Here is a 12,627-nt window from a genome sequence, read left to right as displayed (position 1 = left end):
TGCAACTGACCCGCTAACAGTGGAATAATTGTTTTTTCCTGAAAGGATAGTGGAAAATTCCTTTCAGTCTGGCATGACACAGGACAAAACAAGAAGTATAGCAGCAAAACAAAGAGGTGCTAACTGGCTTCGAGTGGGTGATAAACATCTTCTAACCAATTAACAAAAAACAGAGAACTGAATCCAGAATTGTCATGCTGAACTATGAACATCCATACCTATGGGACACAAAAGATAGTATCCTTATGAAAATAATAAGTTCAAAGTATTAAAGTCAGGAAAATACATAACCTTATTAACACTATCACTATGTTTCAAAGAGACTTAGGAAAAAAATGAGTTAATTCATTTTATATTTACATATTATATGGTAAGATAGATAACATCTACTATGTACCAATAATTCTTCTAGGCACTAGTGAAGCATTAATGAACAAAACAAACTAAACTCCTTGCCTTTATGAGCTCATATTCTAGTGGGGAGAGATGGGAAACAAAAAAAGAAACAAAACATGTAAGTAAATTATTGAGGATTTTGGAAGTTTATCAATACAGCAGAAAGGAAAATCTTGAGTCCGGGCACAGGGATGAGTTGTGATATGAAATGGAGCAGTCAGAGCAGACCCCACTGAGAAGGTGCCAGGTGAGAAAGATCAAAGGAGGTGAAGAAGTTCATCATACCAATGCCTGGGGAAGAGGGGACAGCCGGTACAACAGCAAGAGGACAGTATGGCTGGAGACAGTATGGAATGGAGAGGGCAAGAGGGAGGGGATATGGGTCACACCACTCAGGTCAAAAGCACATAGGGCCATAAAGGCCATCTAAGGAGTCTAACTTCCATGCTGAGTGGCATAAAGACGCATTTTCAGCACAGCAATGACATGACTTACATTTTAAATAAGTGATCAAAAACAATAGGTTTAACCTCTACCCCTGCATCTTTCATCCCAAAGTAACCAGCTTCCAATCAGGAGATTCTCTTCATTGGGAACTATTCAAGGGTGAGAGCTGAATTTCTTGTATGTTGTCTGGTGGACCCACTTCAAATAGTTTGAGATTTAAGACCAATTGGAAATCACCCACAACAGTTATTCCTGGAATGAGTTCTCATGTTTAATGAAGTTAGAGTTTGACCAAAGTTGTACAATTCATCTTCTGTTTGCGTTTGCATGGCTTCCAAGAAGTCAAGCTGATGACTAGACTGAATTCACCAGGCGAGCTCCTTCCACAAGATGCCTTCCACAGGACCTCACCCTCCAGGTTGAGGCCAGTACTGTTCCATAGCCTTCAACATCAGGTATAAGCTACAATTCTCTAGCTCAAAGCCATTTGTCCTCCACTTAAAGAGCTCCAGTTTTATTTTTTTTTTTATTTTACTTATTTTATTTTTTTTCAACGTTTTTTATTTATTTTGGGGACAGAGAGAGACAGAGCATGAACGGGGGAGGGGCAGAGAGAGAGGGAGACACAGAATCGGAAACAGGCTCCAGGCTCTGAGCCCTCAGCCCAGAGCCTGATGCGGGGCTCGAACTCACGGACCGCGAGATCGGGACCTGGCTGAAGTCGGACGCTTAACCGACTGCGCCACCCAGGCGCCCCAAAGAGCTCCAGTTTTAATCAGAGTTACCTAAATGATACCCTTTTGCACTTACAAGTAGATATCAGAGAAATATAAAGTGGGCTTCACATGGAATTCAAAATTTTCTAGTGGTCACATCAGAAAAGATTTTAAAAAAACACTGATGGAATTAATTTTAATACATTTTATTTAACCCAATATAGTCAAAATATTATCTTCTGTGATCAATATGAAAATATTAATGATATTTTACATTCTTTTTTTGTACTAAGTTTTGAAACCTGGTGTGTATTTTATACCTAGAGAGCATTTAAAATCAGACTAGCCACATTTCATGTGCTCAAGATATCCCAGAGCTTTTAAAATATTAATGTAACTACTTTATGGGGGAAGGGAAGGGGAAAAAAATAGTTACAAACAAGAGGGAGGGAGGCAAACCATAAGAGACTCTTAAATACAGAGAACAAACTGAGGGTTGATGGGGGGTCAGGAGAGAGGGGAAATGGGTTATGATTGAGGAGGGCACTTGTTGGGATAAGCACTGGGTGTTGTATGTAAGCGATGAATCACAGGAATCTAGCCCCAAAACCAAGAGCACACTGTATATACACTGTATGTTAGCCAACTTGACAATAAATTATATTTTTAAAAAATAAAATAAAATAAAATAATAAACTTTTATCCATGGTAAAAAAAAATGATTAAATTCTAATTGTTCAAATCCAGTGTCTACAATATGTTCTGCAACCATTCGAAGGCTATTAAAACTAACCTGTTTATTGATACTACTTTGGACTTCAATGTCCATATGGATCTAATTTAAGCAGGAGTTGTTGGTATTTTGCATGGGCACAGAGTGAGGCAGCAGAGTTGAGAAAAATATATATCACCCTGGGAATTAAGAGATAAAAGTTCTGGTATATTTTCTATTTTTAACTAGATACTTCATCTTAAGGAAGTCAATAGTTATCTGTCTCAGTATCTTTCTCTAAAATGAATAAAAATACTTGATCTACTTAGTTCAGAGGGTTGTGAGTTTTCTTTGTAAAGGTATCTAAAGATACCAATAATATTTCCCTCCCAAACATACCATCTTTTGACAGGCTGCTTTAAACAAATGTGTTTTCTCTCCTTTCTTTTGCAAAAATTATAGGCCTACACATTTCATTTTGAATTTAAATAGAATGATTGTATTCTGAAAAATAAAATAAAATGTTAACTTAATTGTTAATTTCCAAAAGAGAGGGGCGCCTGGGTGCCTCAGTTGGGTAAGCGTCTGACTTGGGCTTAGGTCATGATCTTGTGGTTCGTGGGTTCAAGCCCCATGTTGGGCTCTGTGCTGACAGCTCAGAGCCTGGAGCCTGCTTTGGATTCTGTGTCTCCTTCTCTCTGCCCCTCCCCTCACTTGTGTTCTCTCTCTCTCTCTCAAAAATAAAGAAACATTACAAAAATTTTTTAAAGAAAAAAAAAGAGAGATGCATTATATAGCTTCCCCAAACAAAATAAAACAAACACCTACTGGATGCTTTTATATCTGAGAACCTATTGTTATTTTGTGGAAAACTATGTTCCACTGAACACAATATAAAATATGTTCTTACCATGCACTGTAGGTGAAGGACTTCTTGTAGGCTGAAGAAAGGGGTCACTGGAAGCACTAGATGTGGTCAGAAAAGAACCCAGCAAATCCTGACCTGATGGTTTAGAAGGTGCTCCAAATGGGTCAAAGGTGGCACCTAGAAAAAAAAAAGGAAAAATATGTTTCTTTGTCTTGTGAGTTCATTCATTCAATAAATATTCAAGAGCTGCCACTATTGCCAGGCCTTAGGCCAAATATTTGAAAAACTGGAATGAAGCTTGCATTCTGGGCTGCTCCACAGGCCCATCTTATCCTTAAAACTTCCTCCAGGGCCAACAATGGAACCTAAGGATTTTTGACCTCAGGAAGAATCCCATCTTTGTGGACAAAGGAGGACTGTAGATTTATCCATTGGAAGATCCATCAACACTATAAATGAAGGCTTCTTGGGCCCTCCATAAGTGGCAAAACCATGTTTGGACCAAAGGAGATGCCCAATGAATAAACTGTACTTATATTCAATAAATTAATGGACAAATACCAGGCAGGAGGGGTTTGCTATTAAGGTGAACATTAGAAAACCTCACTGACCAGGCTTTGCTTAGTTTTATGTTTTTAGTGGTCTTTGGCTCGCTTGAAAGTGAAAGAGAGGAGAAATGAGTGTTGCTATGTAACTCAAATGCTGTTCCCAAAACACTGCCTCTCAATAACTTGCTAGAAACTAGATGCAGATTTAGAGAAGTGAGGACAAGTTTGTGAATATACTAAGAAGACCAGAACAAAGCCAGCAGCTGAGATCTCTGGCAACCACACAATAAAACTAATATTGTATCATTTCTTAGGGTTTACATTGCCTTTCATAAAAAATACTTCAGCTGATTCTCAGTCTTTCCCTATCACACAGTAGTATTATCTTCATTCTATAGACAGTGAAACTGAGGTTCAGAAAGCCAAGTCAATCAATATATCCAGCTTCAATTTCATTATCTACAACCTGAGGCACAGATTTAACTAATGTCTCTCAAAGATCCCTTCTAGCTCTGACACCAGAACATAACTATCTTCATGGGACTGTGATGAATTAAATAAAGTCACACAAGGTACATGGTCTTGAAACATGACTGAGTACTATGATAGTCTGGATCTTGCAGATTTTTCTTCCCTGACACCTTTAATTCACTGTGGTGAGTAAGAACTGGATAAAAGGAAGCCAAATATAGAAGAAACAGCCTGGGATTCAGGGCACCAGGATACCACCGTGGCTCCATCAATAACTAATGTAGGAGTTTGAGCCTCAGCAACCACATTCCAGGATTTTAAGACTCACTCTTACAAAAAATGCCTCCAACTGAACTACTTACTACAAATCAAGACCACCCAGAGCCTTCTGAGAACTGAAGGATTAGCTTGGGAAAGGAAGTCCCCGCAGATTACCATATGAGTGAAGAGTTGAGACGTTTCTCTTTACTCTTCCTAATATGATGTCATCTTGGTTAATAGTGATATCAGGTAAGAAGGGGCAGCTAAAATGCTTAGCCATCTACTGTGTTTTGCAAATTTCAAAAACTTGCGGACGATTAGTCACAGGAAAGGTCAAGTCTGCAGCAATGAGCAGAGTGAAGCTGAACCACGTGGGCACCAACTGGCAAGGGCTCATCTGCTACAGTCAGCTGTGCGGCTGGCATGAGTCTCTTAAATATACCTTGAGGTAACCAAGTACTCCCTTGCATAACCAAAGTGGATTTAGAAAATTACAGTTCCAGGAAGACATTACAGAAAAACTAAGAGGGAGCTCTCAAGTCAAATGGCCCAGTTTTGGACCCTGGCCTCACCAATGATTAGCCTTATAAATGTATGCTACTAATTTGACCCTAAGCCTCCATTTCCTCAACTATAAATATAGGGATGGGGTGCCTGGTAGCTCAGAGGTTAAGTGTCTGGCTCTTGACTTCAGCTCACATCATGATCTCACAGTTCATGAGTTCAGCTCCACGTTGGGCTCGCAACCGACAGCACAGAACCTGCTTGGGATTCTCTCTCTCTGCCCCTCCCCCAGCTTGTGTGCTCTGTTTCTCTCTCTCAAAATAAATAAATAAACTTTAAAAAATAGGGATAATAAAAGCACCTAACTGCCAGATTTTTATAATAACTGAATCCGTGTTTAGTGTTAAATTCCATGTTTGGCAAATAGTAAGTAGCCCACAAATATTAGCTGTTATTATTAGTAATAATTCATCAATCTACATCTCCAAGAAGAAGTAACTAAAGCAGCTCAGAGATTGAAGCTTTGGAGGAAAACAAACAAACAAACAAAAAAAAAAAACCAAAGAAAGGGCGAAGAGCTCAAATATTCACTCTTACACTGTCCTACCAAAATGGACATTTCCCCATTAACTGAAAACAGAGACCTCTAAGGGACTTTCAGGGAGACCAGAAAAGTCTAGCTTATTAGGAAAGTTCAATTCTACCTGCTTCACCCAAAGGTTCCAATTCAAAATTGAGAGGTTTAGTGTAACATGGAAAAAATTACCTTCTCCCACTCTTAGGGTTGGAGATGCAGAGGTGGAGGGGGCAGAGCGGCGTGGTGTCGACTGGGTAGACGCAGGTCCACTTGGATGAAACATGTCTTCCACCCCTGACTGTCCAGCCTGGGCAGCCCCCGCCGCACCTCCACCTCCAAACAGGTCACTCAGCAGTTCAGAATTAGTGGGAGGAGCCACTGGCGGAGAGAAGTTCTTACTCACTGCAGATCCTTCTAGACCCAGAAGGTCCACATCTTCAGGGGGTGGAGGGGCAGCTGGCTCCTGCTGCTTTTTGCTGGGCTTTTTAGCTCCATGCTGTTTGTCACCACTAGCATTGCCATGTGGACTGGAAAGGGTCAGAAGTTCATCATCCGATTGCTCACTTTCTGGATTCACTAGGGCAGCATGGTCCTCCTCACAGAATGATTTTTCCGATTTCTGATCTAAGGAAGGCCAATATGCCAATAAATAGTTAGTTACTGGCCCCAGCATTACTGATTTTTTTGAGTTAGAGTTGGTACATAACTCTGAAAGAGAGAAGCAGCAGCCCTGAGCAAATAATGCTCTCAGACCCTTACCAATAGAAAACTGCTGGATGTATTTCCCATCATCCAATCACCTTTTGTTGAGCAGCTGAGAGGCAGTATCATGGAGCAGGGAAAAGCAGGAAGTCTGGAGCCAGACAGGCTGGGTTTGAATCCCAGCTCTAATTACTGGCTCTGTGACACTGAGAAAGTTACTTTACTTCTCTGTGCCTTGGTTTCCTCCTCAGCAAAATGGGGGTAACCAACAGTACCTAACTCCAATGGCTATGGTGAGAACTACATGAGATGATAAACAGAAAGTGTTCAGATCAATATAAAGTAGTACCTAAGTGTTTATGATTATGATTATCATCTTCCAGGTGCTCTTCTAGGTGCTTTGAAAAGAAGTCCCATAATTTCTTAATCCTTTGCTGATTCCTCTTTTTTTTTTTTTTTTTTTTTTTCATGTGGCCTGCAGCCAAAAGCAAGGCCTTCCTCCCACAGTCAGGAGTAGAAGCCAACCACACACCTAACCAGTGAATAGCCACAGAGATTCCGCTCAGGATGGTCCCTATACCATCCTGGACGGCGATATATTCAGCATAAAGTGGGCAGCAGGGAAGAGGTCTCTTCTGGGGAAGGGATGGAGAGGCTGATGGGTGACTTTCCAGGCCCTCCTTGAGACAGATCCTTCAAGGAAACTTGGTTATTTAATGTTAGGTAGACCCACATTCTAAATCAAGGGCAGATCCACATCCCTAATTCCCGATTCTGAAATGCAAAAAGCTATGAAAAGGGAAAGGTTTCCCTAAGTCTGGAACAAATTTGGCTGGTGGAAAAATCTGACCAGAACTGATACGTACATATGTATACTCTTCATTTATCTCACCCAAAGTGATTATTTTTACATGTTTCACTGCGGAAACATTAATACGCTCCATTACAAGTTGTCTGAGATGCCGCTGGGGATGCTGGGTAATATACCATTTATATCCCAGATCACCTAAAATTAAAAAACTTTTGCATTCCTGAAATACTTCTGTGAAGTTCAGATAAGGAATTGTGCATTTCTGCTAAAACCTATTTCAGAGCCTACTAACAGGAACGACTTCTAAATTACTACAATGTCAGTGGAGACGAAAAAGTGAAGTTTAATTAAAAGCCCTTATGTGAGGAAGGGAAGATGTAGGGGACTTGTTACTGGGGGAAACTGGGGAGTCGATCTGTTATCTAGATTTCACTGGATTTTCCAATTTTTTTATGTTATTGGTCCCATTTCCCAGGAGGAAATTCCCTGAGCTCTTGAATGTCTACCCCTACCCTGACTCCCACAACTCCCACCTATCACCCTGGCTTCAGCCATCCCTCTGAGTTCCCATTTCCCAGGAGGAAATTCTGAAAGTAAGGCTTTTAATTCAAAGGAATTCTGTGAACTTTTTTTTTCACGAAACATGGAAAATTCCATAGGCAACAGGAATACTGTCTCATGTTCGCACAGTGAAGAAAGGTCAACCAAGAAAACTCTAACCAGAGCATTGTCAAAGCTATTTTCCTACCCCTTTCTTACAGAAAGTCCTTACGATTCAATTCTACATTCAATCTTGGAGTTAACCTCAGCAAACTCTATAGCAAGGAGGCGAATGTGTATGGATAGAATGCCATTGCCAGTCTACTGATGGCAGCAATCTTAAGTGTTATGTTGGAGAGATTCTAAAAACATGTCCAGGTTTGGTGGAAAAGGATACTATTATTGAGACCAATTTTTGCCATGGCTGTTAAAGCATATAGCAGAGACATATGGGCAAAGTATTTGCCTTTTCTGCACCAGGAGAAGCTTAGATCTGCCCTCCTAGTGGCGAGATCCCTCTGGGGGAAATGCCACATTTTATATTTTCAGAATATGTACTCAAGGCAGGAGATAGAGTCTTTTGTTAATTTGTGTGTCAGCAGCATAAAGGGAAATCCTAGAAAATATCATATTGATTCATAAGTCCAGGAAAGATGTAATCCAAAAGACAGCATAGAAAGAAAAGGTAGAATTCAGCTTTAAATGGCCTTTTACATCAGTCTAAGAGTATCCATGAAGTTCAAAGTAGAGAGGTAATTTCAAACTGCCTGATTTGAAAAAAGAATGAGCAGGGAGGGTGTAAAGTAAGGAAGAACAGGGATGACTTCTAAATGCTTCTTTTTTTGAAGCTGCTTTGAGAACAAACCATTTTTACAGAATCACCACATGACTTAAGTATCTAACCACGTAACTTAGAGAAATGCTTAGAAGTACCTTGCCAACAGAGAGAGGAAAAGAAGCCACCTTGCCCAAAATGCCTGGGGTTGTCCGGAGGGATATCTATTGGAGCCTGTCCTGCAAGAGAAAAGGCCATGCAGCATCAATGAAATAGGAAATAAGTCAAAGTGATAATAACACAGAGGCTTTGTCCTGAAAACAAAACCACCAGGTGACTCATACCTCCTAAGACCAGAGTTTCTTGATGCTCCTGGTGAGAAGAGAAGAGGATGCTGGGATTGACATCTTTCGTGCAGTAATGTTCCCATGGTGGGGTTAAGTCTATCACTTTGTCGTGGGGCTGTAGTTCTATATCTAGAGTCACCTGAAATAGCTGAGGATATTTTTCTGGTACATCACATGCGTCCAATTCAGGTCTAAATAGCAATTTAAAAGAAGAAGATCAGTGATAAACAATGGATCCAGTATGATGTTCAGCACAGAAACCATTGTAGGTTGACTCAGGTTAACCCTAAGACTCATTTCTAGGGAAAAATCAATCACTAACCAGATAAGGTACTCTTCTGGCCTCACTAGAGGAAAGGGGGAGAATAGTAAGTACAACTAAAGAATTTGGATATTACTGCATATAAAAACATGTTAGGAAGTAGGGCAATAGATCCAGCCAGTATGCCCAGGCAAGGCTAAATTAGTTGTTAACATAGTGAGATAGTCCCCAGCTACCACCCTGAGCTCTTGAATGTCTACCCCTACCCTGACTCCCACAACTCCCACCTATCACCCTGGCTTCAGCCATCCCTCTGAGTTCCCTAAACCACATTATAATAAAGCAACTAAGGTTCATTCTCTGGTACAGAAGGGTACCCTGCTTTAGTGCTATAGCCTGGCATCCTGTCTCAAGGGTCATTGCTCATATCATACCACTGATTAAACTGCCATCACTGTTGAAAAACACAAAGGGATACACAGATGCAAAGGGTCACAGTATTGATACTTTGTTTCCTCTTTGTTCAGTCTTGTTCTCTCACATGGAATTTTAGACCTTTCTATTTGAAGTCCTTGACCCATTTGCACTCAAGACAAATTATACCCAACTGCAAGCTGTGAAATGCAACCAGGCTCTCTGTGTTGTTAAGCTACACTCAACAGTCCTGCAGCACAGGATTCCAGGGGTTGCTGCAGCACAGAGCAAAGGAACCTTGGGTATTTGGCTTCCAGCATTTCCCAGCTGCTTATATTGAAAACGGATTTCAGTCCAAGTAGCACTCACTTGGTGAACTTTAAAACTGTGGTTTCCAGTGGTATGAATCCAGTATGAAACTGAAGCTGGAATATCTGGGTGTTGGTCACCTACAAATACAGGAGAGAAGCACGTGACAATCAACCAGGGAAAGGGGACTAACTGCATCAAGAAATTATACTTTGGGGAGCCATGCACCTTCAACTGTTTCTACATTGGAGCTTCTGTTTATTATGAACACTAAGTGACCTTCCCATTTGGAAATGGCCCAGCGTCATTTCTAGCCTCTCATCTCCATGAACTCTGCTTTGGCAAGCCATTGCCTCTTCCACTAATGTCCCATGTTCTTGCATACTGCCATACTTTGGCTCATTCCATTCCTTCTCTTCAGGATGCCCCTGCTGCAACCTAATGAACTCATCCTTCAATGGCCACCTTGAAAGTTCATATCCTCTCTGTAGCCACCAATGACTAAAGCAGACCACTCCCATTATAGTATCTCATCCTACCTCTACTATGTGAGTGGATATTCGTACATGTGGTGAATTTCTCCTGCTAGGCTGAGCTCTCTGAGGGCAGGGACAGTCTTAATCTTGTCAATCCTATACCCCTAAGGCAATGGCTGGCACAGAGCATGCACTTGGCAAATATTTGATGAATTAAAATACAATTACTTATAACATTATTCATAATATCCCAAAAGAGGCAATGACCAAAATGCCCATCAACTGATGAAGATATTAATAAAAAGTGATATAGCCACAATGGAATATTATTTGGCCATACAAAGGAATGAAGTACAGATACATGATATGACATGGATGAATTTCAGAAATATTATGCTAAATGAAAAAAACCAGCCACAAAGAACCACATATTGTATGAGATTCCATTTACATGAATGTCCAAAAGAGGCAAACCCTTAGAGACAGGGAGTAGATCAGTGGTTGCCCAGGGGATGGAAGAGGGGAGGGGCAATGGCCGATAATAGGTATAGGGTTTCTTTTGAGGATGATGATGTTCTGGAATGATATGGTGGTGCTGTATAACCTTTTGACAATACTAAACATAACTGTATTGTACACATTGAAAGGGTGAATTTTATGTTATGTGAATGTTATTCTAATAAAACATTGAAAAACTATAATTACTTAATCCTACATCCTTAATAGAAATATCTCCTCTCACACTGATCCAAATGGGACACTATAAAAAAGGGCATGAGCTTCTAAAGCTCAAGGTTTGGTACAAGTTCCAGAGCTGTCAGTTTCTGGCAAAGTCATCATGCCAAGGCCTCTGGGCAAATCACATTCTCTCTGAGTCTCGTTCCCTATAAAATGAGGGAAACAGACATAAATAATCTTTAAAGGTTCTTTCTAATTCTAAAACCACAAGTCACTCAAGCCCAAAGTGATACAGAGAATATACTCTAAAATCCTCCTCATATTAAGGGATGCCCGGCTGGTTCAGTCAGTAGAGCATGGAACTCTGTTGTTTTTAACTTCTATTTATTTATTTTGAGAGAGACTGAGTGTGAGCAGGGGAGGGGCAAAGAGAGAGGGAGACAGAGAATCCCAAGCAGGATCGATGCTGTCAGCGCAGAGCCTATCGCAGGGCTCCATCTCATGAACCAAAATCAAGAGTCAGATGCTTAACTGACTGAGCCACCCAGGTGTTTCGAGCATGTAACTCTTGGTCTTGAGGTCATGAGCTCAAACTCCATGCTGGGCTTATGAGCTTATTTTTTTTTTTCTATTTTTTTTTTCAACGTTTATTTATTTTTGGGACAGAGAGAGAGAGAGCATGAACGGGCGAGGGGCAGAGAGAGAGGGAGACACAGAATCGGAAACAGGCTCCAGGCTCTGAGCCTTCAGCTCAGAGCCCGACGCGGGGCTCGAACTCACGGACCGCGAGATCGTGACCTGGCTGAAGTCGGATGCCCAACCGACTGCGCCACCCAGGCGCCCCTTTATGAGCTTATTTTTAAAATAAATAAAATAAAATAAAATAAAATAAAATAAAATAAAATACCCTATTGAAGGCTCAGAAGAGTTTATGCCATGATTCTTCCTGAAACCATACCTTAGCCTGTAGTCGGCTCCCAATGGTTGACCTCAAGTGATACATGGAAACAACCACATCTCCTTGCACAGTGATGCTCAAGGGAATAAAGATTTTTCCATCTTGGACACGGTATTCTCTACAAACAGAGACAAAAATATACACTGAAAGAGTCCAATCTTGTATGATCACATAGGTATAGCCCTCTGTGGCTCAAGCCAAAGGACCTATTGCCCAAGACTGGGCCCAAGAACCATTTCCTATCTTAAGCAGAGTCAGGAGCACAGCCATGGGTGCAAACTGGTTCTGCCATAGGATGGTGTTGGTCTAATGGTAGACCTCCTCCCCTGTCCCATCTGGACTTCAGATAAATTGACTGCCCATCCCTACTCTGCAGATCTCATAATCCTCAAATACACTTAGCCCTGATATACTTGTTGTTTCTTAACTTTAAATTAATAGTAAAAGCAGAGACAGAGGGAACAAAAATGTCCAACCAAGATCAGTATAGAAACTGCAAAGCCATGCTCTGTGAGGGTCTTAGATACCAATTCCCAAATTCAACCTATTCCAAACTAACTTCATTTTATGTCACCATCTACTCCCTTCTCTCCATACCCCCTACCACCTCCTACTGGCACCTGCTTTTTATTTTGGATTCTGTAACTTCTTTCATTATATCACCATCTGCCTAGCTGCTCACCTAGAAACTAAGCATGTAGGTCCTCTGTCCCCACCACTGTCTTAACCCTCATAATTCATGTTAGTCCCTTAGCTTATATTTCCATTTGAGAGGGAGCCATAGCATCCCTTGGTTTACTTATGCTTTTCTAGGATTGAACCTACATAGAACTTTTTTTTTTTTTAATATCCCTT

General features: G+C 40.9%; 1 protein-coding gene across 4 annotated transcripts in view; it reads right to left on the bottom strand.

Annotated features, from left to right (window-relative positions):
* DNAJC6 (DnaJ heat shock protein family (Hsp40) member C6) overlaps positions 1-12,627 on the bottom strand; it is a 153,383-nt gene that overhangs the window by 16,807 nt on the left and 123,949 nt on the right. For all 4 annotated transcript variants that reach the window (XM_086717213.1, XM_086717214.1, XM_025912724.2 and 1 more), the window contains exons 8-13: positions 11,773-11,890; positions 9,721-9,800; positions 8,673-8,866; positions 8,487-8,567; positions 5,690-6,124; positions 3,182-3,316 (exon numbers count right to left, since the gene is read on the bottom strand). In XM_086717213.1, coding sequence (XP_086573339.1) covers positions 3,182-3,316; positions 5,690-6,124; positions 8,487-8,567; positions 8,673-8,866; positions 9,721-9,800; positions 11,773-11,890 — 1,043 coding nt within the window. The remainder of the gene's footprint in view (positions 1-3,181; positions 3,317-5,689; positions 6,125-8,486; positions 8,568-8,672; positions 8,867-9,720; positions 9,801-11,772; positions 11,891-12,627) is intronic.

Source organism: Puma concolor, chromosome C1 (genome assembly GCF_028749965.1).
Source record: "Puma concolor isolate L17-30 chromosome C1, mPumCon1.1.hap2, whole genome shotgun sequence".
Lineage (NCBI taxonomy): Eukaryota > Metazoa > Chordata > Mammalia > Carnivora > Felidae > Puma > Puma concolor.
Note: the sequence above shows the minus strand (reverse complement) of the source record. Positions and strands in the feature narration are given on the sequence as shown.